The sequence below is a fragment of the Saccostrea cucullata genome, unplaced genomic scaffold (genome assembly GCF_032062105.1).
Source record: "Saccostrea cucullata isolate Sc308-1 unplaced genomic scaffold, CSIRO_AGI_Scuc_v1 ctg303, whole genome shotgun sequence".
NCBI lineage: Eukaryota > Metazoa > Mollusca > Bivalvia > Ostreida > Ostreidae > Saccostrea > Saccostrea cuccullata.
Genome location: NW_026928671.1, coordinates 50,875 through 78,666, shown reverse-complemented (window position 1 = coordinate 78,666; position 27,792 = coordinate 50,875). Strand labels below are relative to the sequence as shown.

The 27,792-nt window shown below is 33.3% G+C and overlaps 3 protein-coding genes and 1 long non-coding RNA gene across 4 annotated transcripts; 1 reads left to right on the top strand and 3 right to left on the bottom strand.

Moving 5' to 3' along the window:
* Positions 1–251: 251 nt before the first annotated feature.
* LOC134278368 (ribosome biogenesis protein NOP53-like) lies at positions 252–10,871 on the bottom strand. Its single transcript, XM_062760688.1, has 14 exons — positions 10,724–10,871; positions 10,347–10,417; positions 9,336–9,435; positions 8,927–9,111; positions 8,354–8,400; positions 8,105–8,194; positions 6,383–6,490; positions 6,004–6,186; positions 5,813–5,868; positions 5,452–5,571; positions 4,393–4,459; positions 4,153–4,229; positions 3,925–3,975; positions 252–313 (listed from the first exon to the last, which is right to left on the bottom strand). The coding sequence occupies exons 1-14, from the start codon at positions 10,846–10,848 to the stop codon at positions 310–312; spliced, it is 1,284 nt and encodes a 427-aa protein (XP_062616672.1). The 5' UTR covers positions 10,849–10,871; the 3' UTR covers positions 252–309.
* On the top strand, positions 10,831–15,429 carry LOC134278369 (prostaglandin reductase 2-like). The gene is made up of 8 exons (XM_062760689.1): positions 10,831–10,935; positions 11,196–11,314; positions 11,769–11,975; positions 12,575–12,745; positions 13,867–14,076; positions 14,369–14,490; positions 14,667–14,754; positions 14,957–15,429. Exons 1-8 carry the CDS (start codon positions 10,896–10,898, stop codon positions 15,062–15,064), a joined length of 1,065 nt encoding a protein of 354 aa, XP_062616673.1. The 5' UTR covers positions 10,831–10,895; the 3' UTR covers positions 15,065–15,429.
* Positions 15,430–15,653: 224 nt separating this feature from the next.
* Positions 15,654–17,732, bottom strand: LOC134278361 (uncharacterized). Its single transcript, XR_009994420.1, has 2 exons — positions 17,028–17,732; positions 15,654–16,890 (listed from the first exon to the last, which is right to left on the bottom strand). It is a non-coding gene; the product is annotated as an uncharacterized LOC134278361 (long non-coding RNA).
* A 1,048-nt stretch (positions 17,733–18,780) lies between these two features.
* On the bottom strand, positions 18,781–26,531 carry LOC134278367 (endoplasmic reticulum lectin 1-like). The gene is made up of 14 exons (XM_062760687.1): positions 26,311–26,531; positions 25,179–25,265; positions 24,140–24,220; positions 23,624–23,701; positions 23,260–23,326; positions 23,094–23,134; positions 22,094–22,314; positions 21,822–21,936; positions 21,166–21,348; positions 20,732–20,791; positions 20,384–20,493; positions 20,024–20,101; positions 19,473–19,551; positions 18,781–19,083 (listed from the first exon to the last, which is right to left on the bottom strand). The coding sequence occupies exons 1-14, from the start codon at positions 26,443–26,445 to the stop codon at positions 19,009–19,011; spliced, it is 1,410 nt and encodes a 469-aa protein (XP_062616671.1). The 5' UTR covers positions 26,446–26,531; the 3' UTR covers positions 18,781–19,008.
* Positions 26,532–27,792: the final 1,261 nt, after the last annotated feature.

The following is a 27,792-nucleotide window of genomic DNA, read 5'->3' as shown; positions in this document are numbered from 1 at the left end:
TTATCACTGTCAGGGTTTATATCTGTTGATTCAATATGCAAAAGCATGCTCTACCTAATTTCAAAAACAAGGTAAGTAACTGACAAACAAGTTGATGAAACAAGTATAAAAGTCATCATTTCGTAAGTTCTATGGTCGATACGACCTTGTCAGCAAATACAATCTATCATTATCCTGACTTCAACTTTTAAGAAGAATAGTTTCATCATTTAATTAATTTGATTACGTACCAGCAAAGAGAAAATGAAGACTTGTTTTGATAGAATAAAAGAGTTTAATAAATCAACAAATACAACAGGAAATCTTCTGTCATCTAAAAAGAGAGAAAACAAAAATTAGTGTCTCTACCACTATGATCCACTATAATAATTTTCAATTTTTCAGATTAAATTAAAAACAAGAGGCCCATGGTCCACATCGCTCACCTAAGCATTGTGGCTAGGAAAGTCAAAATTGGTATATTATTGAATAGTTTAGATCAACAAGAGGCCCAGTGGCCACATTGCTCACCTGAGCAAATCGGCTAAGAAAAAGCAAAAATCAGAAAGGGGGGGGGGGTGTTGAATTTAATACTACTTGGGAATGCTTTCATGTTAATACAGCATATGACTTCGCTGTTCTTAATAAAAAGATATTTAAAAAACATTTTCTTCCTATATATAACTTCATAAAAATTTGAATTTGATTCCCCATTGTTTCCCTCCCTACCCCAAAGGGCCATGATTTGAATAAATTTAAATCAGGATTTGAACAAACTTAATTCTACACTACCCGTAAATGCTTCCATATAAATTCTAGTATCACTAATCATGGCTTTGCTATTCTTGAGAAGATTTTTTAAAATACAGCCTACTCCGGATATAAATTCAGGGGACCATGCAAATTATTTCAATATATCCGTAATTCAATATAGGCGAAATCGTGAAGACGCCATTTTTTTTATTAAAAGCTCAATCCCGATCTTAAAATAAAGAACAAACCCAAACAAATTAATTTTGTCATCGTTTACCTATAACAGTGTACAGATTACATGGACTATTAGTCCTTGAAAGTTTAAATAAAATTGTTTCTTCCTTTTTTATCGATAAGACAATCTTCAACTTCATTATTATTCCCTGATCGCATTTATTTATATTTTGGAGAAAAAATTATCGATGTCAAACTGTTGAGTACTGCTGAACGCTGCATGTATTTCATCGTAAGTGTACTCGGGTTGATCTCTTAGCTATTTCGAATTAAGGTTTATCATTAGCCACTAACAGTACGTATTTAATTTGAAGTTAAGTTTATTCTAGATCTGTGGGGGTTACTATGTTGCTTTTAGCCTAAATACTTCCTTATTATATATACCAGGAAACAAAGAATTTAGCAGTGAATAATTTTATTTCGTAAGAGCATGCAGTATAAAAACACATAAGGTGAAAACTTAATTATTCACACCATTTTATATCAACTGGTCAGTCAGGCATAATTTCTGTCACCAACCGTAACGACAGCCACCAGGGAGTACTTCAATATAACCGTTATGAAAACAACTCATTATCACCTGTGGGGACCAATCAGTGGCTTCAATATAAGCGAAATTTCAATATAGCCGATTTCAATATAACCGGTATTTTAATGCAAAGAATATGAGAGTCAAAAACTGGGGATTTATTTTTACTTCAAAATAAGCGGAATTTCAAAATAAGTGAGTTCAATATAAGTGGAGTAAGCTGTATATTTAACGTAAATCTTGGATCCCCCATTGTGACCCCACCCTACCCTAGGGAGTCATAATTTGAACAAACTAGAATCAACACTACCTGAGAATGATTCCATATAAATATCACTAATCATGGCTTTGAAGTACTTGAGAAGACGATCTTAAAAGATTTCCCTTTCAAGTCCTATGTAAAACTTTCATCAGCCATTTTGGCCCCATCCTACCCCCGGGGGTCATAATTTGAACAAACTTGAATCTACACTACCTGAGGATGCTTCCACATCTTTCCTCGCCCAGTGATTCTCGAAAAGAAGATTATTAAAGGTTTTCACGTTATACTCCTATTTAAAACTTTGGTCGCCATTGTGGCCCCACCCTACCCCCAGGGGTCATGATTTGAACAAACTTGAATCTACACTATCTGAGGATGATTCCATATGAGTTTCATCTTTCCTGGCCTAGTGGTTCTTGGGAAGAAGACTTTTAAAGATTTTCCCTATATACTCCTATGTAAAACTTTGGTCGGCCATGGTGGCCCCACCTTACCCCCGGGGGTCATAATTTGAACAAACTTGAATCTACACTACCTGAGGATGCTTTCACATGAGTTTCATCTTTCCTAGCCCAGTGGTTCTTGAGAATAAGATTTTTTTACAATGCCATTAATTTTTCACTAATTCATCAATATCTCCCCTTGGAAGACGGCGTGGTCTTTCATTTGAACAAACTTGAATCCCCTTTACCTAAGAATACTTTGTGGCAAATTTGGTTGAAATTGGCCTAGTGGTTCTTGAGAAGAAGATGAAAATGTGAAAAGTTTACGACGCCGACATCGCCAACGACGACAGACAACGGACAAATTTTGATCAGAAAAGCTCACTTGAGCCTTCGGCTCAGGTGAGCTAAAAAGTAGTCCCTTGACTAATCAGGGCTTTGCTATTCTTGAGAAGATGATTTTTAAAGAATTTTCCTATATATGTCTATGTAAAACTTTGATCAGCCATTGTGGCCCTGTCCTACCCCCGGGGGTCATGATTTGAACAAATTTGAATCTACACTACCTGAGGATGCTTCCATATAAATATGATCAATTATGGCTTTGCTATTCTTAAGAAGAAGATTTTTAAAGAATTTTCCTATATATTTCTATGTAAAACTTTGATCGGCCACTTTGGCCCCGCCCTACCCAAGGGGTCATGATTTTGAACAAATTTGAATCAACACTATCTGAGGAAGCTTCAATTTAAATATGATAAATTGTGGCTTTGCTATTCTTGAGAAGAAGATTTTAAAATAATTTTCCTATATATTTCTATGTAAAACTTTGATCGGCCATTTTGGCCCTGCTCTACCCGAGGGGTCATGATTTAAACAAATTTGAATCTACACTACCTGAGGATGCTTTCATATAAATATGATCAATTATGGCTTTGCTATTCTTGAGAAAAATGTTTTAAAGAATTTTCCTGTATATTTCTATGTAAAACTTTGATCGGATATTTTGCCCCCCCCCCCCACCCCCAAGGGTGATGATTTGAACAAACTTGAATCTACACTAACTGAGGATGCTTCCATATAAATATGAACAATTATGGCTTTGCTATTCTTGAGAAGAAGATTTTTAAATAGTTTTCCTGTATATTTCTATGTAAAACTTTGATCGGCCATTTTGGCGCCACCCTACCCCTGAGGGTCATGATTTGAACAAAATTGAATCTACACTAACTGAGGATGCTTCCATATAAATATGAACAATTATGGCTTTGCTCTTCTTGAGAAGGAGATTTTTAAAGAATTTTCCTGTATATTTCTATGTAAAACTTTGATCGGCCATTTTGGCCCCGCCCTACCCCGGGGGTCATGATTTGAACAAACTTGATTCTACACTACCTGAGGATGTTTCCCCATAAGTTTCATCTTTCCTGGCATAGTGGTTCTTGAGAAGATGATTTTTAAAACATACCACCAAATTTTCACAAAGTCCCAATTATCTCCCATTGAATGAGGGCATGGCTCTTCATTTGAACAAACTTGAAACCCCTTCAGCTAAGGATACTTTGTGGCAAGTTTGGTTGAAATTGGCCCAGTGGTTCTTGAGAAGAAGTCGAAAATGTGAAAAGTTTACAGACAGATGGACGCCGGACAAAATGTGATCAGAAAAGCTCACTTGAGCCTTAGGCTCAGGTGAGTTAAAAAAATTATAATCAATATATACTTACACTTTGTGACTTCTTTTGATAACCGTTTTCCTTTTATATTTTCTGTATTTCCTACAAAATAAATATAAAATCAAATATACTTGAAATACAGTTTATTTCTGTAAAAAAATGTTTCTGATAAGAAAACTAAGTTTATATTTTCTTAATAATATCACAAAACAGCCATCAGAAATGATTAGCAGAGTCAAATCTCTGACTTTGTACAAACAACAACCAACGCTGTCTTACTTGGCTTCTTGTCTGGGCTCCATTATGTTTCTCTTTTCAAGGCTCTTCATTCTATCAACAAATAAGTTTCCCTCTGGCTACAAAAAGAAGCATATAACATCTTTTACTGGATTTGTTAATTCAAATCAAAACAAGGTGCATTTTAAATGAAACATATTATTTAACATCCATATATGTATGAATAAATCCTAAATAAAATATCAAAATATACAGCAATTTAATACAATAAATATCTTTTACCTTGAGTCTTCGTAGAGATCCCTCCAATTCATCACTCAGTTTTATTTCCAACAATGGCTCCTCAAATCTTTATCATGTTAAGGCAAAGCAATACAGTGATAGATGCTAAAGATTGCAATGTGTGTATCGGTACGAAAATGTATCAGCTAAATCAAATACTAGTACATGTATAGATGATGAGAGGACTGCAAACCATTTGATTGCCACTGAAATATTTAATTAACAATATGGCCTTAATTGTGAAATACAGGTAAGAAAAAGTTAAAAAGTACTAAGGCGAAATGGGAATTTTAGTATTTGTAAATATTATTACTAGGTTGATATAAAAATTTAAATGATAAAATTTTTTATATTGAATTTAGCAATTAATGGGAATTTATATAAATACTGTGAATGGAATAATACGTGTAATACCAAAAATACCTTATGCTAAATATATTAAATCTTCATCACCTTAATTCACCTGAGAGCTTACTAAGGCGAAATGGGAATGCTATATTTTACAGTTAAGGTGAGATGGGAACAAACCCTGCATACTAGGGCTTTTGAAGTCAAGCTTGTTCTGGAGGAAAAACACTGAATAGTTGGAAATGTATAATTACGAAACCACCATTTTTAAAATATTTCTTAATGTTTGGGTACATATACAGTAAATACAAGTACTTCATGAAAACACCTGGTAATTTATGAATTAGTATCTGGAAAAAAAAAAACTTGAATAAAACAATTCCATATTTATATGCAACTTTTTCTCAAATATTTCTAAGAAAAACTTGTGACCAAAATACATATAATGTGGCCACAATATAGCCTTAGGGAAATGACTTATGCAGATTTGAATGATAACTGTAAAAGGCTGAAAGCATCTTATTTGATCACTTCCTCAATTTTTCTTACATAATTACTATTAAAGTAAAACCTGTGACTTTCTTTTGGCCCTAATTCCAGTACTACAGATTTAACAAATTAAATTTCTTATGAAAAATAATTTTTCAAACATTTAAAATCGAAATTGAAATTGCATCCTTTCGTACAAAAGAACTTTTGATAGAAGGATACTTGAGTCGGCCGAGTTTCCTGGTTTTCAGTCCTTGTGCCCGCCATTTCTGCCTCCTGATTTGTTTTCTTCTCTGTAGATCTGCCTCTCTTTCATCTATTTCGGCCTTCATTGACTTTAATCTAAAAATAAACAGAGACCAGCAATTTTTAGATAAGCCTCCCAAAAGAATGCATTTTTTAAATAATTATTTAAAGACTTTAAATAATTATTTATTAAAAGACTTAAATTCTTAGTAAAAATCATAATGCATATTCTAACATTCTGATCTTCGAAGCAAACAATCTACAATTTTTCTCAGAACATTTATTGCTTCATAAGTAATACAGCTTTGGTCAAAGAATTTCAAAATATAATTGTTACCTAAAAATTTCATTTGCTTTTGTTTTTTCTGATTTCTCCTGAGCTTTTAACTTCTCCTGAAAATATAATTTGCAGAGATATTAATCTCTCTGAGTTTCTCTTCTTACACATGTTTCCATAACAGACACCTGAAACAGAAAACAAGAATATTTCATCAGAGGAGAGATAAAACTGCTGCATTCCACACAAACCAGGTTCTTTTTCCTTTTCTCTTTATTCCTCTGGGTTTTTGTTTTCTTGGATTCCCGGCGGACAGGAGGATTGACGGATATCCTGTCCGAGTCCTCTGTGTTCATTACATCTTCTTCCTCCTCCTTCACAATGTCTTCTTCTTGGTTTTTCAGCCCCTCTGACATTTCTGACAGCCATCTTTTCTACATAAAAAAAAAATCAACAAGAAATTCCATAAATGTATTTATTTCAGTCATAATCAAATTTTAGCACATCTTGTTCAATAATTAAAAACTTTTTGTAGGTTAATTGATTTTAGGAATACTTTGTAAAAACTTGCATCAGAGTCCTGAACAAAAGTGTAAAACTTTGATTGGAAATCCAGGTTATGAGACATACCTCCAGAATCTTTGTGTCCACGTTCTGAATCTCCTGCACAAATTTCTGTAACTTTAGCTCCTTCTCTAGCTTCTTTTCTTCTATCTCATGAGCTTTTAATAAAAGTTCCTGAAAACAAAGCATAACTTCTTTAAGACTGTTTACAGCTAAAATGTTCAATAACAGTTAATAAAAAACAAATCCTTATATACTGAAAGGAAAAAGAAACGCATAAGAACATAAAATGCAAAAATTTTTTGACTATGTGACCAAAAATTACAAAAATTTGTTAGATGTGTATTTTGGTTACTTTGCACTAAAATCGCTGGTCAAAACTACTCAACCATGAAATGTATGGCGTCACGTAGAGGAAGTAATAAAAAGTCAAAAACACGTGCATGTTGATGACGATATTTTTGTGATTACATTTTATAGTGCCATACGATGCATTTGAGTTATAGACATCGTTTTTGCATATTTGTAGTCAGTATAAATTTCTTGCAATCATGGTATGGCTGACGGAAGTTACACTGGGTCTATAATTGAATTCAATATTGCAGAAGTGAATAAAAAGGCAACAGCATGTTGCTGTGAAGATTGTTTTCCTAAACTTTTTCTCCAAAAATAAGTTTATTCGGTTGCATGTAGAGCTAACTTAAAATGTTTCCAACCAACCATGACGGTGACATTGGCGCGTAACAGCGTCACATCAAGACAGGGCTTTTCATCATGCCACCTCGGTTATTGTCCACGCATTATCACTGAAACTGATATTTAAACAGGAGACAATCATACTCATTTTTTCCACCAAAAATGAACAGAAACTCTCGGCTCTAATTTGGGCCGCGAGCTTGGCAACTTTACGTCGGTTGTTGACTCTTGAACACACTTTAGTATGCCTAGTGTTTTTAGGGTGTTTACACTTTTAAAATATAGCTAGCGTTTGTCGAGACTTTTTACAAACATTCAGGTGTACCAAACAAGCTGGATTCTGTACATTCTATCCAAAATCGAAATTCGTGGAATTCATTGGTCGGGGGGATTTATTGGATTTGGAATAATACAGCAACTCACAGCCATTTAGACTACCGTTGGAAGGGTTGAATAATAATCCTATGAAAAAGATAAATGCTATTTGTAAACTCAATGCAAGGAAAATAGTATGTACATGTATTACTGATGTGCAAGGGATATTAAATTGAGAATTTTTAGTTTTATTTTTGGGGGGTATAGACATAATTTGTTGATTTATAACTCAGGAGAAATATAAATACAAAATCACACAAGATTTTGGTAACTTGTTCATTAAAGATGAATTTAAATGTATGATAACAATGCTGGAAAACATATCTGAGAAAAGATTGTTTTAATTTAACTCAAAAGTTTAATATGCGTTTCTTTTTCCTTTCAGTATATTTCAGAAAAATATTAAGCCATTTCTGCTAGTTTAGTGAAATATCACCTTGAGTATGTTTTAAATCCACATGAAGATGTTGTTATGAATGTAACATTACCATTAATGATATTTGCATCTTTCTTTTAACTTAATACTTATTAAAACTAAACTTCATGTAGGTTAACTACTAGCAATTTCATGTTATTTCCTTGAAATAACCTACAAGTCCTAATAATCTGGATAATAAGAGGCCTCAGAATTTGCAACTTAAAATTACCAAATTACCATATAGTCCCCATAAGCTGGATTAAAAGATGTCCTAAAATTGGGGAGGGGGCTAAATTTACCTGGTAGTCCTCATAATCTGGATTATAGGAGGCCCCAGAATGGGGAACTTGGACTGCTGGCAAATCTGAGGTGGCTTTTCTCTTAGGTCTCTGTAATAAATATTCGTCAACAAACATTACAGCTGATTACAATAAACATGTGTTTCGTTAATGATAAAATATTCCCCAAAGATACATATGGAATTTCAATGATCTATAAAATTGTGATATATTCCTGCTTATCCGGAAAGAATTTTACAAAATACTAACTTTTACAGGTGGTTTAGCAAATGGATCTTCTTTTTTCAGTGGTTCATCTGCAAAATGTAAAAAAGAAAATCTAAGACCAAGTTCTGTTTACAGATATCATTAATCAAATATGTTATTTAGGCCTAACAGAAAACTGAAGAAAAAAATATATTGAAAATGAATAGGCAAACAGAATTCAAAATGATAACATGTTACTTTCATTTATCTTATGGTCTCCAAATCACAAGATTATCTCTTATTTCTTCAACATGTATATCAAGTATAAAAAATAAAACAGTTATTTTCTTTTTAAAAATGTATCAAAATTTTCCACATTGATTACCTATATTCACCAAGAATAGCTGGCAATGATAAAATTGAGAGGCCAGCACTCACTTTCCCACTGTTCAAACAAAGCCACCACTCCCCTTCCAACAGATCAAAAGAAGGTTCCACTATGTTCCTCAATGATCAAATGTAGCCACCACTCCCCTCCCCATGAATCAAAATAAAGTAAGGTTCACCTCTTTACAGATCATTATAAGCCACTATTTCCCTCCCTTATGATCAAAATAAGGTTCATGTACCACTCACCTCCCCACAGATCGTAAGAAGCCACCTGTATGGAGCCCTTAGTTCTGTCCTTTTTCTGTTTTCTCTCTTTGACTAGTTTTCTCTGTTCCTCTGCCCTGATCTCTTTCTGGGTTTTTATACCACTGTTTAACTTCTCTTTCACATGTGGAGGTCTTCTATCCCTTAGATTCCTGACAGGTTGTGGTCTGCAAGGTTGTCAAACAAAAAAGGAAGAATGTCAGATGAAAAATGTTCTCTCTTTTTTTAAAACTGTACTTTTAATATGAAATTCTATTATATTTTATAGAATTATGTGAACAAATTTAATTTTGCAGAAAGAATGACTTTCAAATTTGCAGTCAGTTTTGTATCTTGTAACAGTTCCTTGTGCCACTTTGAAATATGCAAATTACCAAAAAATATAGCTTACTTGCGTGCTAACTTAATTTTGGGATCTGGTAAAAGATGAGAATAACATTTTAACTCCTTGGGTTCCTTTCTCCTTTTCTTCTTAGGAACTGCAAGTTCCTCTGAAAGACAGAAAATATAAACTCATTTTACAACTTAAGTATAAAATCAAACAGCCTTGGTTTTATTTTCACTTGTGTGCAGTAGGGCTGTATCAATATATCGATACGTATCGATATTCAAGAAAAATATCGTATCGAAAAGTAACTTCCAATACGTATCGGACAGGCATTTTTTCTTCAAATTCTGTTTAAAAGATGGGAATTTCAATCACCAAAGATTATATTTTACTTTTTTGAATTAAAACCTTCAATAATTATATAATTTCTAAGGAAATAACACAGTTTTTATTATTATTACAAAATACAAAGAGGAATTTTTTTGAACATGTTGATTTTACTGTCATCAAAAATTTTAATTGAAGTGTTATTTTTAAAGACAATGACACAAAAACTTAAAAATGGGTAATAAAACACTTAATTGTTATGAAATGTATGCATTGAATTGATTTAGAAGCCTTTTCTGATGGACTTGTTTCAGAATCCAATATACTAAGCATAGCTCGCATATCGCTTTAAAAAAATATTGTAATTCTCTTTTGTAGGTGGTATAAATTTCGTAAATTTTTGGGGCATGCATAACTTCAGTTCAGTCTAAAGCTTTCAAGAATAATGATAAGTTTTTTATCTTATCTGTGCAGCGAGTGTTTTTATGTGCCTGTTTAAGTTTTACAATTAAGGTTTCTTTTGCTCTAACCTTCTAGGACATGTCAACCTCAGTTCATTCATTAATGAAGAAGCTGCATTGAGCTCATGCCTATCACTTATTTCCAAGTCTTACATCTGAACATGAACAAAGTTTCATGTAGAACAAGTGGAAATTTGCAACAAATTTCAGCACCAAGTTCTGATTATGAAAATTTTGTACACAATAACAGTTCTTTACAGTAATAGAAAAATGATATATACTTTACCCTCATCAATTACTGGTGCCTTCTTTTCCAATGTAAAAAGTTCTGCATCAGTCTTTTCAGCTACCAGGCCTCTATTCAGGGAAAACAACAATAAACACAATGTCAAGACAGAATAACATATCTTTAAGAAATAAACATTATGTATTACAAACATTGAATCAAAATGAACTTGACAATTATATGTGCAGTACTTTTACTCATACAGTTTAACACGTTTATAACGAAGTTTCAAGAACGAACGATTCTGTATCATTATAAGGAGGTTTTGAGAAAGGTAAGTAATTATCTATTTTGCGGAGTAAATTCTGGTTAATGTGATGTGTCAAGATGTTAAAGAACAATCAATAAATATGAGAAAGGAAATTAAAATGTCATACCCAGTCCTTTCTTGAAGTCGTTCATCCTCTAAAAATTCTTCTACATCGGTAATATCTACCTTTCTCCATGCCTTTTTCTTGTTTTTAGCAATTCGCGATTTCTTTCGAGGCACGTTGGCTTCCATTTTTTAGTAATCTTACCTCTCCTGACAGGAGAGTTCCAATAAACAAAATGTCAACAAATGCACATGTGATTCTTATTAAAAGACCCGGTAAGTATACTTTCAATTCATAGATCTCTAAAATTTTGAGTTGATGCAAAAAACTCAACAAATATATATATATTTTTCATCCACTAAGAAAAGAAAAAATGAAAATGAACTATGTAGTTTAATTGGTTGGACTTTGTATGGTACATGTATATGCAAAGTAAGTCAATTGTCTTTCAAGATTTGCATATGCTTTTCTTTGTCCATAGTAAGCTATAATTAGATGCAAGGAATTAATAATGTCCTCCTGATTTCATTTACAGGTGTCAATGGTGTCCCCACGGAGGACAATTTTGGGTTTGAGGAATGTCCTTACCCCCCAGACCCTGACCCAGGAGAAATCCTCATTAAAACCCTTTACTTGTCAGTAGACCCTGCTCTGGTAATGTATCACATGCATAAATATGTAATTTTCAGTACTACACTTTATATCCTTGAGAAAAGATAATGTTTACAATTGAGGCTTTCAGACGGGACGGGTTAGATCACCAATTACCAGACATATAGCTAGATTACCTGACTTGAGATTCAGGGGGCCCAGGTTTGAATCCGTTTGGTTCACTGCATTTTTCCCTCTCCCATTACATTTGGTGCTGTGACATGCCCTGGAAGTGCAGGCAAAAGTCGTGCCAGGGAAGAGCCTCACTATGCAGAGTTGCAAGTGTCTTTGGAGGGAGGAATGTGGTGGTCAGATAGGTTCAATCGCCAGTGACTCAGTCAGTAGATCACCTCATCAGAGAATCAGAGGGCCTGGGTTTGAATCCCTGAGTTTGGTACACTGCATTTTTCTCCTTCCCCTTACAGAGTTAATTTATGAATGTTTATGTTTTTTTCAGAGGTGCAGAATGAATGAGGACACAGGAGTACATTATATGTCCCCATGGGAGATTGGTCAAGAATTAGGGGGATTTGGGGGAATAGGACAAGTCATTAAGAGTGCTGACCCTGAGTTTACCCCCGGAGATTTTGTGGAGAGTCAGAATGGGTGGCCTTGGGTTGGTTACTTCAAAAGAAAACAGAATGAACAAAATCCACTCAGGAAGGTTTGTATTGAGATGAACCTATAACCTCATAATTGTCATTTATCATCTTTCCTATCCAAGATTTCCGAACCGAAATCTACTCTAAAACCCTTGGCAGAGTTGTAACTTGTAAAGCAGATTTTGGATGGGAAACCTTTGCCTAGCAAAGATTACTTACTTAGTCTTCTTTGTTCTTGTGGGCACATAAGTCCTTGCTACCTAGTTAAAACTAGAGATACTTTGAGAATGAACTCACTAAATGATACCCCTTGCCTCCCATATGATTATAATTGCTGTAAGTCTATATTTTGCCAGTTGGGAAACTGGAAATAAGTGTCAGATCAAACAGTAAAATAGGAGGTGCACAATGGCACTATACCACTATGTAACAATGATTCTGTGAAAGTTTCATTAATTATAGTAGTTATGGATAAGAGATGGGTACTCCAAAGCGTAATGGACGGGCGGTGTGATATATGTAAAATATTCACTGAAAGTCCATACAGAATGTATACCAATGTATATCTTCAAATCTAATGCTAAATATTTGACATGAAATATATTGGCTTTTCACTTTCCACAATAATGACTTTTTTTTATTGCTATGTACCTTATTTCAGATAGATAAATCTTTATTGGGAGGGAATCTTACTCTACCACTCACAGTTCTAGGTATGATTGGCTTGACCTCATACCTTGGAATAAAAGAAAAAGGTGGGATAAAGCCAGGTGGTAACCAGACTATGGTAATAAGTGGTGCTGCCGGGGCATGCGGCTCCTTAGCTGGGCAGGTTTGTACATACAAATTTAAATTAACCTCAAAGTACAACATTTAATTAAAAAAAAAGACTTTTCAATGACTGTACACTTCAAAATGTAATATACACTATTACTTCCAAGATTTAAAATTAATCTTTCTCTGAATGTGATTTTTAGCTCTACTGGTCAGAGACCAGAAGAGCTTATGCGATAGTAATGCGTCCGCCGTCCGTCCGTCTGTCTGTCTGTCTGTCTGTCTGTAAACAATTTTTCAAAATGCTACTCCTCCTACAGTTTTAATCTGATTTCAATATAACTTGGCATATAAGTAGACTACACTAAGATACATAATTCTGTGTAATTTTGAACGAACGGTGTTGGCGTTGTTACTAAAAATAGATATTTCTGTGAAATTCTTTCAAAATGCTACTTCTCCTACAGTTTTGGTCTGATTTCAATATAACTTGGCACACAAGTAGACTACACTTACATAATTCTGTGTATCGGTTTTTGATTTTGAAACAGTCTTGGCGTTGTTACTAAAAATAGAAATTTCTATGAAATTCTTTCAAAATGCTACTCCTCTTCGTTTTGGTCTGATTTCAATATAACTTGGCACACAAGTAAACTAATTCTGTGTATCGGTTTTTGATTTCGATGAATGGTGTAGGCGTTGTTACTAAAAATAGAAATTTCTGTGAAATTCTTTCAAAATGCTACTCCTCCTACAGTTTTGGTCTGATTTCAATATAACTTGGCACACAAGTAGACTACACTAAGGTACATAATTCTTTTTATCCGTTTTTGACTTCAATGAACATTATTACCTTGGTTAATAAAGATAGCAATTTCTGTTACTCTCAAAATGCTACTTCAAATACAGTTTTAGTCTGATTATAATATAATGTGGCATGCAAGTAGACTACACTAAGAACATAAAGAAACTTATTCAAGGATCATTATTCTATTTTTGCTAGTGTAAAGTTTCAATTCCCAACTGCTTAAGTACTTTCCAGGACTGAAGCTCTACTGGTTTGTACTTATAGCAAAGGAAGAGGAAAATTTCCTCTTCCTTTGCTATAAGTACAAACCAGTAGAGCTTCAGTCTCGACAGAGACTTCTGGTTTAAATGTGCATCATTTTCTTTCTATAGCTAGGGAGACTGGAAGGATGTACCAGAGTGGTGGGAATATGCGGCTCAGACACTAAGTGTAAGTTCTTGACAGAAGAGCTCGGGTTTGACGCCGCCATTAACTACAAGACAGAGAATGTCAAAGAGAGGCTGTCAGAACTCTGTCCAAATGGAGTGGATGTTTACTTTGATAATGTGGGTGGAGAAATCAGCAACATAGTGATAAACCAGGTAACTGAATAACACTTGGTAACACCAGATAAATTTCCCCATAAATTTTGTTTCAGACTTTGTATCCAATCATAAACACAATGAATTCACCTTAGATGGCAAAAGCCTCATGGAGGAATGTATGTAGTAATTTTGACCCAGTCAGTCCAAAGGACCAGAGATATAATTATGGTCATATTTACTTCTTACATTTATCATATTTACCCATCCCCACTCCAATTCATAACCATGCCTTCTGTTTGAATATGAGTTTTAGTGATGGATTTCATAAAACTTTTCCTTTAATTTTCAGATGAACAAGGATTCTAATGTTATATTGTGTGGACAGATAGCAGTGTATAACAAAGATCTACCCTATCCCCCTCCTATACCAGAAAGCATTGAATCCAGACTCAAGGAGCAAAACATTAGCAGGTCTTCTTACCTAGAATTACTTTATCTGAGAGGGACATTTCAAAAGTTCTGACAACTGTTTAATAAAAAATTAACTGTTTTATCGTACATGTATTACATTTCAGTCAGAATAGACTGAATTGATACTTTTTCCCATCCTTTTTTTTTTTTTTTAAATTCTTTTATGCTTGTTGTAGAACTAGATTCTTGGTGTTAAATTATGTTGAGAAATTTGAGGAATCCTTGAAGAAACTTGCTGAACTGGTTTTATCTGGCAAACTAAAGGTATAAATCAGGATCATTTTTATTTTTAATCCATTATTCAATGTGAAATGTTCTAAAAGTGATATTTTGTCACTGCCACATATGACTCTGTATCATTATCACAAGCCACAGGTTTTGTGTCCATTCTATTTTTACAAATAATGGGAAAAGTATGAAAAAAAACACTAGTAGCCATTTAAAAGTGTAGAAATGTTTTCTCCAGGTAAGGGAGACAATCATGGAGGGCTTAGAAAACACAGGGAAGGCCTTTGTGTCTATGATGAATGGAGGAAACATTGGTAAACAACTAGTCCATGTAGCTGACCCTTGAAGATCAGACAGTTAATGAAATGACAATCATAGCCAACAAAGATGTGATAGGTGGACCTTCAGCATAAGTTGATTTACATTGCTATGTTAATATACCTAGAGAGCAATCTCTCATTCAGTTCCTATGAAATGTGATTTGTAAATGTTTAATGTGTATTGCATGACAGAAGAATCAAAAGAAAGCAATGAAGTTAAAATTATTTTTTTCCAGTGAATGACATTTTCATATACAATATATATACATGTAATCAGAGATTAGGGACAAGTGGTAAGAATTGCCTAGTATTTATGGTTATTACTGTTTATATTGTTGAAGATTTTTAAAGTTGGACAAGTCTCGTGAAATAAATAAAATTAAGAATGAAACTGTTTCCTTATTTTGTCATCTATAACTATTGCAGTTTTGCCCGTTTTGTTTCAAACACAAAAAATCCATAATATTTTTCCAAAGGCAACACACTAGATCTAGATGCAAAGAAAATAAACATGTTTTTTTTAAATATTTCATTCATTCACATCTGGTCCAGGCCTTTTTCCACTATTACACTCTAATTACTGGTACTATTTCCAACACGGAAAAAAAACTCAGATTGTTTGATTAGTGATTGTAACATTTTAATCCTTTGAATTTCCAACTTAAATGCACCCAGAAGACCACTGATTACAAGACTAGGATACACCATGCAAAGTAACTGGAATATCATTTGAAGACAGCAAACAGTTGCAATGAAATGAGCATCTAACCAACATTCAATACTTAATACATATATTAAAGATGAACAGAATTAAATACAATATTAAATTTGAAGAAAAAAAATTATGTATCACTGTCATTTTTAGTCTCTGTTAAAAATGACTTGCTATTCGCAGCTTTAAACTATCAAGGCGAAAAATATTTTTACCACATTTGCACATAATCATTCAATAAAACTGAATTCATGAACATTGAGCAATATTTGTGTGAAAACATTATTTTACAAAATTAAAGAAATGCTTTTGTCTTCATACAATATTTGTATTATTCAAATGTTGAACAAAAATGACACATCCTTGAATTTAAAGCTGTACAAAATACATGAAATTTGCTTTATTATGCATATTACCTGATACTTTTTGCACATTATTAACATCTACATTCTACATATGAACAGAAAATGATACATGTACTGAAAAAGAAATTTGAACTTGAACATATGTTAGAAGACTGTGAACACTTTGAATGGAACATACCTGGTACAGCATTGGAAATGTGGAAATGTTTGCATAGGCAATAATTTCGCTAACTTTTTGATGAATAAAGTATCCCAAAATTGATAATCACTCAAAAGTTTCAAAATAAACAACATACTACAATAAAATAAATGGAAATTCTTCGACTTCTGCAAAACTACACTCTACACTAATGCTTTAATTAATGCTTTGTTTGATAAAAATTTACAAGTTTACAATATTGTAGTACATGTTTTCACAATCATTGATGAACTGAATAAAGCTGTCAACTAAAAAGTGCCACTTGAATTTTCAGTAAATACTTAAAATTCTGTGCAATTTGGGTTAAAAAAAATTAATTACAAACTGGAAACAAGAGGCCCACGGGCCTTATAGGTCACCTGAGCATTATGCAACAATTTTCCAGTTATTGACTTTGATTCATGTTTTAAGCCAGATGCTATATGACATTCACAATTTTGAAAGAGGCACCATTGATCATCATAACAATACACTTAGCAGTTGCTTAGCTTGGTTACTGAATACCCATATGCAGGGTAGGGGAACAAAAATGCATTCCAACTAACCAGTAGTGCCCCTAACACTGTGACATAAACCCTTGACCCTAGGTCCACACATTGCACAAATTTCACAAAGGCACCCTTAATATCAAAAAATAAATAAATGTTTTATAAATACAAAAGAGCAGATTTCAAACAATAAATTCATTTTCAGTATATAAGTAGAGCCCCCACCCCACCCCTGACCCTGGGGCTTTGAAATTCACAATTCTGCAAGATTAGGGTCCTTGCTCATCATAACTATAAAGGTAGTTCATCTGCTTTATACCCAGAGACAAAAAAAAAATTTCAAAGATTTAATGTATTTTCATAATATAATCAATTGAGCCCCGCCCCCCTAACACCAGAACCCCTGACCCTGGGGCCATAAAATTCATAATTTTAAAAGAGGCATTCTTGCTCATCATAACTATGTACTTAGTTTATTTAATTTCTAGGAGCAGAGAAGAAGATTTTCAAAGAATTCATGTATTTTCAATATATAATCAATAGAGCCCCATCCTAACACCAGAAACCCTGACCCTGGGACCATAAAATTCACAATTTTGGTAAAAGCACTCTTGTTCATCATAACTATGCACTTAGTTAGTTTATCTAATACCTAGGAGCAGAGAAGAAGATTTTCAAAGAATTCATGTATTTTTACTATATATAATCTATAGAGCCCCGCCCTAACACCAGAACCCTTGACCCTGGGGCCATAAAATTCACAATTTTGGTTGAGGCACTCTTGCTCATCATAACTATGCACTTAGTTGGTTTATTTAATACCTAGGAGCAGAGTAGAAGATTTTCAAAGAATTCATGTATTTTCGCTATATAAACAATAGAGCCCCCCCCCAACACCAGAATCCTTGACCCTGGGGCCATAAAATTCACAATTTTTGTAGAGGCACTCATGCTCATCATAACTATGCACTTAGTTAGTATATTTAATTACCAGGGGCAGAGAAGAAGATTTTCAAAGAAATCATTTACATGTATTTTCACTATATATAATCAATAGAGCCCTGCCCTAACACCAGAACCCCTGACCCTGGGGCCATAAAATTCACAATTTTGGTAGAGGAACTCTTGCTCATCATAACTATGCACTTAGTTAGTATATTTAATACCCAGGGGTAGAGAAGAAGATTTTCAAAGAAGTCATGTATTTTCACTATATATAATCAATAGAGCCCCGCCCTAATACCAGAACCCCTGACCCTGGGGCCATAAAATTCACAATTTTGGTAGAGGCACTCATGCTCATCATAACTATGCACTTAGTTAGTTTATTTAATACCCAGGGGCAGAGAAGAAGATTTTCAAAGAAATCATGTATTTTCACTATATATAATTAATAGAGCCCCGCCCTAACACCAGAACCCCTGACCCTGGGGCCATAAAATTCACAATTTTGGTAGAGGCACTCTTGCTCATCATAACTATGTACTTAGTTGGTTTATTTAATACCCAGGAGTAGAGAAGAAGATTTCCAAAGAAATAATGCATTTTCACTATATACTTATTTAGCCCCGCCCTAGCACTAGAACCCCTGACCCCAGGGCCATGAATTTCACAATTTTGGTAAAGGACTCAATGCTGATTACAATCATGCAAACAGTTTGACTGCTTGATGTCCAGGAGTACAGAAGAAGATTTTTAAAGATTGCATTAATTTTAGTGGTTTTGGCCCCACCCCTCAGGCCCCAGGGGGGCAGGGATCATGAAATTCACAATTTTTGTTCCCCTTCACCCATAGATGCTTTGTGCCAAATTTGGTTGAAATTGGTTCAGTGGTTGCAGAGAAGAAGCTGAAAATGTTCAAATGTTAACACACGACGGACGACGAACGACGGACGACGGACGACGAACGACGGACGACGACGGACGAAAACGGATAGCAATAGGTCACCTGAGTTTACTCAGGTGACCTAAAAAGGAATGGTAATATTGATAACCACTACATGTATATGTACATGCATTTTAAAAAGCACCATTCTCCAATATTAATCACATGTACCGGTACATACTACAATTTTTTTTGTGATTTTAAAAACAATGGACATGTGTAAATTTTTTTCACTCTTTATCATTTGGGGAACTCACTATTTCACACAAACATGGATATCAGATGAAAGACTAGGGATTTCATTTCTGCTTGTAGTTATTGCTACACTTTTGTGTCTTTGATAATGCCATATTCATCTGCTCTGTCCAATATGGAACAAAATAATGGAGATTCAATCTGTGAAAAAAGACATATACAATTGTAACTCAAAGACTTCTTGAGATATCATACAGAATCAAAAGTGTTAATACAGACAGAACTTTTGAATTTATGACCTTGACTTATTTTGTCCTCTAAATCAATAAGGAATTTCCTTTGGCCATAGGAAGTTGTTTTGTAAAATTTCATTTCAAAAGCTTACATGCTTCTTGATATATATTGGGTGGAAACAAAGGTGTTACCAACAGAGAGAAATACAGACAGACTGACATTAATATCCCCCACTTTCAGCGGGGGATAAATACATGTATATGTAACTAGCTCTGAAATTCAATTTTTCTTTTTCATATTGTAAATATCTAAAGTTTAGGCTGATATACACAGATATACATGTACTCTATACTTACTCCCATTATATATTCACACGTCTTGGGTTCTATTAAATAAATGGAGACAGAGTGTGGTGCTTGGGCATTTTCTACACATCTGAAAAGTAAGAATAAAAGATGCAACCACATTTCAGACTGAATATTGGCACATAAAATTACTGCTCATAAGATGTTAAGGAAACTGCACATACTGTGTTTTCGTATGAAATGGAAATCAAAATATATGTGATTGTCATTATACCAAATTATAAGAATATAAGAAATTTACAACATTTAACAATGGTCAAGTATTTTATAGAGTAAACTGTCAAAGATAGCATTATTATTTCCTTTGTTGGGAAATTAAGTACACTGTACATGTAATTATGTTCTATATAGCAATACCAAAAGTTTATGCTCACATTAATTTTTTAACTCCCCCCCCCCCCCACCCCCCCACCCCCCACACACACACACAAAATTCCCAAACACAAACTTAGCTAAAATTGTATAGCAGAAATTACTTATTGTATAGCTTATTTTAAAATTGTATATTCCAGATAGTCTTGGGAAAACAGAAATAAACCTACTTTAATCTAACTTCTGCTAATCTTCTTTTCCCTGTAATATCGCACTGATCACCTCCAGTGTATAGCAAGGATAATGACCTAAAAAACAACACTATAAACTAAAAATCCCAAAATTTTACTGAAACACACTCATCACAAGCAAAGCAAATTTTTTTATATGCACATCTACTGAAATTGAATTTTTGCTTCTTTATTCTAAGAATATATATAAAATGTTCTACTACTGGTGTTCATACAATGAATGTCTGTCAAAAGCTATAACAATTACCAATAACTCAGATTATACTGAATCAAATCACAAATATTCCACTTTGATCTTACTCTGAGAATTTGCTTTGAATTATTGTTTACTATTCTTACTTTCTTTTGCCTTTATCTTTTGGCATTTTTGATGGATTTTTAGAAACCCATTCTAAATGTTTCAGTTCATGCCACTGTCCAAGGTATATAACTGTTCTCCCCTCTGGATCCTGTCAAATATAAATTACTTTTAAAGATTTACCCTAAAATCTGAATTTCAAGGATCTAGCATATTACAAGTAAATAAAACACCAATAGCATCTATAAAATAAAACATGGAAATTAAAAAATGCTCAAATTTTAGAATATTTAAAATTGATTTCAACTTCAAATTGTGGACATTTTTTTTCCAGAATTGCTAGGCCTTATATATTCCAAACAATGAAATTCATTGAAGTAGGTACTTACATCATGAAACTGCCTTGCATACTTTCCAAAACAAAATTCATGTTTCCACCAACCAGTTCCCTGAAAAGCAGAACAGAGACTGATGGCCAACTGTACAAAAAAGATGAATACAGTGAAACTTGCCTAATTCAGATGTTGTATTCCCAAGTCTTTCCTAAAACGATGTAAACTTTAAGCCCCCTTTAAAAAATTTCAATTGTTAAATTTTTTCTTATCCAAAATGTTGTCCTATATGACGAGTTTCTTTGGAACCAGAGATGTCCAGATTAGGCAATTTTTACCGTACATACAGCTTAACCAATTATGGATAAAGCAAAGTAAATTCACAGGTCCAAGGGACTTTACTACAGCCGAGTTTTACTGTATCCAGATAACCATCTAGCACTAAAACAATAATTTTTCGTTCTGGAAAGATGTCTCCATTTGTTACTCACTCCTTGGAGACAGTGATCTCCAGACAGGAAGTCCCGCAAAACCTGGTTGTCTGTGGTAGATGTTAAAGTGTTGTCTACTGGTTTGGGAGGGGCTGGCTCTTTTTTGGGAGGTTGACTTGCTGGAGTTGTCTCCTCTTCTTCCTCCTCCTGCTCCTCCTCTTCCTCCTCAGGATGAATCTGCACCTGTCAATCAAAGTTTTATCTTAACCTGTCAATCAAAGTCCTAACCTGTCAATCAGTCTTGACTTGTCAATCAAATTCTCAACATGTCCATCAAAGTCTTAACCTGTCAATTAAACTCTCAATCTCAGATAAAAATGAGGAATTAGTCATTTTGATCTCAAGCAGATATTTCTTTTTCATTATCAAACTAATCTTCTAAAAGCAAATTTTCTTTCAAACTCAAAAGAGAGAGCCACCAAATTCCTGATTGATGGAAAGTTTATAAGGTACATGTATGTCACAGCTTTAACTGTCATCAAATACATATATACTGCTTAGACAGACAAACTTGATAAATAATCATGACTTTGCAATCAGATATTGCACTGACTGTTTATCTGAAACAGTGGTCACAAATAAGAATTTGATAAAAGATAAATCAAATTACAATGAAAAATGGCTGATACATTATAAGATAAATTTAGATTACATACAGTGTATGCTTTAGCATTGGGATGTATCTGAAACTCTTGGTCCAGACCAGTGGGTCTTACAGGTGAGCCATCCATCGCATGACAGGCTATTTTACTGACAGGTGGGTTTTTTGGTCTACAATGTATAAAAGCTCTATAGTAAATATATTCATGTATGCAGATTATTTTAAAAAATGCACATTTTTCCCTCCATGTGATGACATACTTATAAAATACATAAATGTGTAAAATATATAGCAGAAAGATAAGAAAATTTTCAAAGAAAAACTTACTTAAACTTTGGATTTGCACAGAGAACAGATGTCAGCACCAGGACTTCATATTCACAGGTAGACGTTTCCTTCATCTCGTAGATTTCTCCTCGTCCATCAGGCTGACAGATGTACAGAATTCGTACTTGTCGTGGTTTCTGGTTTAGATCACATTCTGTGCCCTCCGTCATGTTCACTTCATAGTAAGGTAGTTCTATGTCATCTATCCTTTTACTTTTGATCTGAAAGTATTATTATAGATCATAAATTAAGGTGTTCCATGAATAAAAACAACAAAACAAGTATTTTCACCAGTTTGACTACTGAAAACCAACTTTAATTCGCATGAGAGAAATTTTTGCAAAGTTTGCGAGAGCCTCATAATCACAAATATTTCTCGCCATGAACTGGTCCTTCAAGTCTCTGTGTCTATATATATGAACAACAGATAAAAAAAAAGCTTAATCGCCAAAAATTAATAGTCGCGAAGTAGTTTACCCTTAATAAATCATGAAATAAAGTCGTCGTGAATAAAAGTTGATTTACAGGAATTTCATCCCTTTGCAACAAAAAGTTTCAAGCCGCTTTGTTTGTTTGTGAGTGCAAGCAATTGTAAGTCTTGTAAACATAAGTGACATATTGTATCACTTCTCAGTCTCAGATTTACCAATACATGTACAAATGCAATTGAAGCTGCAGCAGGTCACCAAGGTTACATATCTAAACATTTGAGGGTGAATTTTAAGATAGCCTAAAACGATAGCAAGACAAAGAAGTCGATTGATCATCCTACTGTCAAACATTAAAATTCACTTAAAGATGAATAAAATGTTGCAAAGGAATACTTTAACTGGGGAACAAAAACATGACATTGAATTTTTTTATATCCATCCAATTTTTCTGCAGATTTTGTAGCTTTATGTTGCCAGGGTGTTTCAGACCAATATATTAAAGTTATACATCTCTCTCTCTCTCTCTTTTTATAAACAAAGTACCCAATACTACAGAATAAGATACTTACTTCCTGTGGTTTCAATTTCTCTTCTAACTCTTTTGTTAAATCTAAAAAAATAAATAATTTTATACAACACAAAATTTTATAGTTAAAAAGGTTTCATGTGATCTTAGAAAACTAAGGTTAAGACCTGAAGCAGGTGTTAATACTCAACAAAGATAAAAATATTTACCTTTGCCTTTTGAAGGTCTATATTGCCCAAAATATCCAAGGTAGTATTCTTGTACTTTAGGCTTTTTCTGAAAATCAAAAAACAATCATTTTATTTATCAAATACCAATCATTTCATGGATTTTTATCTTCTCAAACAATATGCAATAATAGTATCATTGATTGGTTTCAAGAATTTGTATACTGTTCTGTACACATCTGGAGATTCATTGTGATTTTGATTCATTGTGATTTTAAGTACAGGGAGTAAATTTACTTTCTACTTATTGGTATTTACCATAAATAGATCAAATGTACCCCAAAGTATAATTACACATTCATAAAAATTACACAAGGAAATTATAAATGTATCTATATAAACGTACAGCACTCAGTTCCTTATCTTCATGATACTGCCGTAGATATCTACCATGACATAACTCATAGGTCCAGTAACTTTCAATCTAAAGGTAAAAAAATAGGTATCATAAAATACCTATTCATAAATCATTATCATTACAGTGACATTCTACAATAAAATCCTTATCATATAACAGTGAGGATAAGTTTTCATGAATATTCAATTAAGCATGCATTTATCTGAAAGCTATTTATTGTTAACACTGTGGAATCATAACATTGTTTATGGGGGACTTACGTTTGTGGATTTCATTGATTACACAACTTACAATACCCACAAATTTATGTTCCCATGATTTTTTACCTTGAAAACTCATTCTTTATTCACTGAATCTACCACATAAATGATAAACCCAAAAATTTCATCCAAGCGAACAAGTAACATTAAACTAAAAACATTAAACAAACATTGAACATTACATTGAATCCACAATAGATTCCCATTAACAAGATGAAAAATTACTTCAAAGTCAGTTGTTTACCCTATATGAACAAGAATTCTGTTGAAACAAACTGCTAATCAGTGCATCTGGACTCGGTCCATCATAGTGTTTCCTCAGCTCCTGTACAAAAAAAAATAGTCACATAACTTCCCAATATATTATACATATTTTGAAGCTTTTGTTTTAATTCATAGGTTCAAGGTGACTAAGCTGAAGTGTTGAATCAGAATTTTTATTTACCACCATTGAATGGACAACTGAACTATATACTATGTACTATACTATAAAAGAAATCTAAAGTTGATCAAGGGGAAAATCCCAGGGCTCGACATTAACGTTTGTCCGCTTGTTCGGTACTAATGAAAAAAAATTCGGACAAGTGAATATTGCTAGGCACTTGTCCGATTGGACAAGTGATTTTTCTATGTAAAGAAGTCTTCAAATAATAATAATCATAGAAAACAACTATTGTAAAGTTTATCGAATAAAAATAAGCAGTACATAATCCAAAAATTTCATCCCAATATCAATCACTATGTAAGTTTTTGTTTCCCCACGATGTTCAAACTGCAGCCAAACATAACATTGCATGGCATGGATCTTACGACGTTTGTGAAGAATATATTTGATTGATATTACAGATTCACTTGCGAACATTTATGCTGTTGTCAGGACAGGAAGTCTAGATAAAATTTTGTTTTATATGTGTTTTTCTTATTTATCAATAACAACACTTATAAATCAAGCACATTTAATCTTTTAATTGTTTTCAAGTTGACATAACAAGACATTCATTGAAAAATTTTCGGACAAGTGAAGTTGAAGTTTGGACAAGTAAATATCTATATTGTCCGAATATACAAAAAAAAAGTTAATGTCGAGCCCTGAATCCCGAAGAAATCTCCAGTCTGAGCTTAATATTAAATATTCTCTGGACTAATCAGAGACTGATAGAATCAATAATGCTGATCATTTAATAAATATGATGATATAATTCAGAAAAAAACATGATTCTAGTAAAACAATACAGGATCTACAAGAATTTGTCCCTCCTCTTTAAAATTAAACATATTATTACCTCCTCTATTGCATCCGCACTCTCAGGTAAAACACAGCTATACCTTTCGTTGGCTTTTGTTTTCAACACTATTACATTTTCTCCTGGCTGAAAAATTGAATAGGGTTCCTTATCATTTTTATAAAAAAAATTTGTAATTTAATGACAAGCTTAGCTATAGAATCGAATGTGTAAAGGACTTTGCTCGCCAAAACGATCACTCCGTAGAACATATTAATTCTTTGGCTCAAGGATTCTGAGATTTGCAACATAAGTGCCACATCACAGTTTAGACTGTGTCTTTTATAGTTTCAAGTTTATTAAGGCATATCAAAGATACAGATGTCTGACAAAGTTGAATTTCCTTTTTCTCTCTTAGGAAAATCAATCAATCACTATATTTAGCTATATAGCTTAATTGACCTATATAGCTTTATTTACCTATATAATATAGCTTTATTTTAATATTTAGCTATTCTGGAATAAGTTTCTGTTTTATGAAAAGCAGACAAAAAGTCGCATAATGAGGCAATATTAGTTTTCAACTTGGAAATGGACTGAAAACAATGTGCGAAAAACCCGCAAAAATGTTTCTTTTTTGTGCAATATGCAATCAAAGAGAAAAGTTTTGGGGCTATGTAAACATTAATCTGTAATAAGCAGCTATACCTTTACAAAGAAAAGCAGTTTTGAGAACAAGATAATTGATTGGTAATAATTGAGCACAATGCAAGGCAATCACACTTAGTCATGCCTCACCGCACTTCCAGCTATCCAAACAATAGAGGTGTATTTTTTGGTTAAAAAGTGTTTAAAAGAGGCAATGTGTTTACTATCTATGCCCTAGGTTGTTTTTATCAAACCTTTAAAAAAATATATCAGCCATAATTTACATGCAACTTTTTGTCTGCTTTCCATAAAACAAAACTTATTCCAAAATAGCTAAATAAAGCTATATTATATAGGTAAATAAAGCTATATAGGTAAATTAAGCTATATAGCTAAATATAGTGATTTTCCTGGACCTGTTTCCTAAAGGCTTTTTCTCTCTTATTAGTTACAAGATGAAAAGAATCTGCTTCAATGAAAAATCACTGTTTAGTCGCGATTCCTTCAATAAAAAGAAGTAGTAAAAGCTCCTAATCATGCATACCGAAATTTTGTCCAGATCGCTCGGCCCGACCCAGTCGATTGTATGAAGATCATGGTCCATGAACGGATTAAATGCATTTGTATGCAGTGTCCAAAAAGCACTGTAGCAAAAGTGATAAAATAGGGAATTCTTCATGTTTGGAAAAGTTCAGACTATATAAAGAACATCACATACACATATTAAACGAAAAGGCGATCAATTTATCGTTCTGGTTTGACGTTTACATGCACTCGGAGTTCCTCGGATGACTCGTACCTCGCACATAACTTTTGAATGGAGCGTAGCGGAGTCAGCCGAGGATTGCCGATTGGTTTACATGAAGGAGGACGCCATATTTTAGCTCCGTACAAAACTATCGGAAACGTATACGATTTTCATTGGCAAAAATAAAATTAAGGATTGATAAAAAAGATCAGGACAAAGAAATTTTGCTGTATTATGTTTTCTCTAAACATATACCAGACTATTTGCAAAATATTATTTAAAAAAGCATTTTTACACGTCATTTATTTGGCCCGGTGTAACATTTGTTGTAACATTAACTCGTTCGTTAATGTACATGACCTAAGGCCTCATTAGCTAACATGTTTCAAACAGGTGCTAGCTGTTACAGGACAATCTAACTTAAATTTGTACTTTATTATTTTATCCATGAAAGTACTTCAAGAACCAGCAATAATAACCTTTTTTATATACAGAATTGATTCAAAATATAAAGTAGAAAGATGTGAGTTAGTGAAAATATGACGCACAGAATCGCCACTGATGAATCAATCTCCTATGCAGAGTTCGTTCCTCTCTCAGACACAGTGAATATAGATAAGATAAGATAAGATAAGATAATTTTATTTCCAATTTTGGGCCCAGAAGGCATAAAGGTTTCTTACAATAACAAGATAGAAAGTTCTAAAAGAAAGGTTATAGTAAACATATACAAACATAAACACACACACACACACATGTAAATATCTGATATAATATTACAAGTAACTGGACATGTAGATGCAGCAGTTGGGGTTATCAAATTGTTAATTAACATGCCATCAAAATCAATATTATCAATATACATATACCAGTTTATAAATAAATATGTGTCTATAACATTATTTATGAAAACTCGTGGCATTATGCCTTATTTTGAAGGCTTTTGAAGGCTTTGACAAGATATTCACTTAACTTTGTAATAATTAGATTATCTATTATTAAAGAGAAATTTGTCACCTTTTGATAATAATTGAAATTTTTGTTTAAATGAGATATCACGGAAAAATTTATCTCTCTCCTCAGTATATAATGGGCATTCAGTAAGAAAATGGTATTCATCTTCTATATTGTTTTGGTTACACATTAAACATATTCTTTTGTTTCTATCTAAGGGGATTCTTTGACCAGCATTATTTTTTACAGATTCATATCTGCCTTTTTCAAAAATATAGGTCATGAGCACTTATTCTAAATCTGCATATGGATTTTCTTATTTCA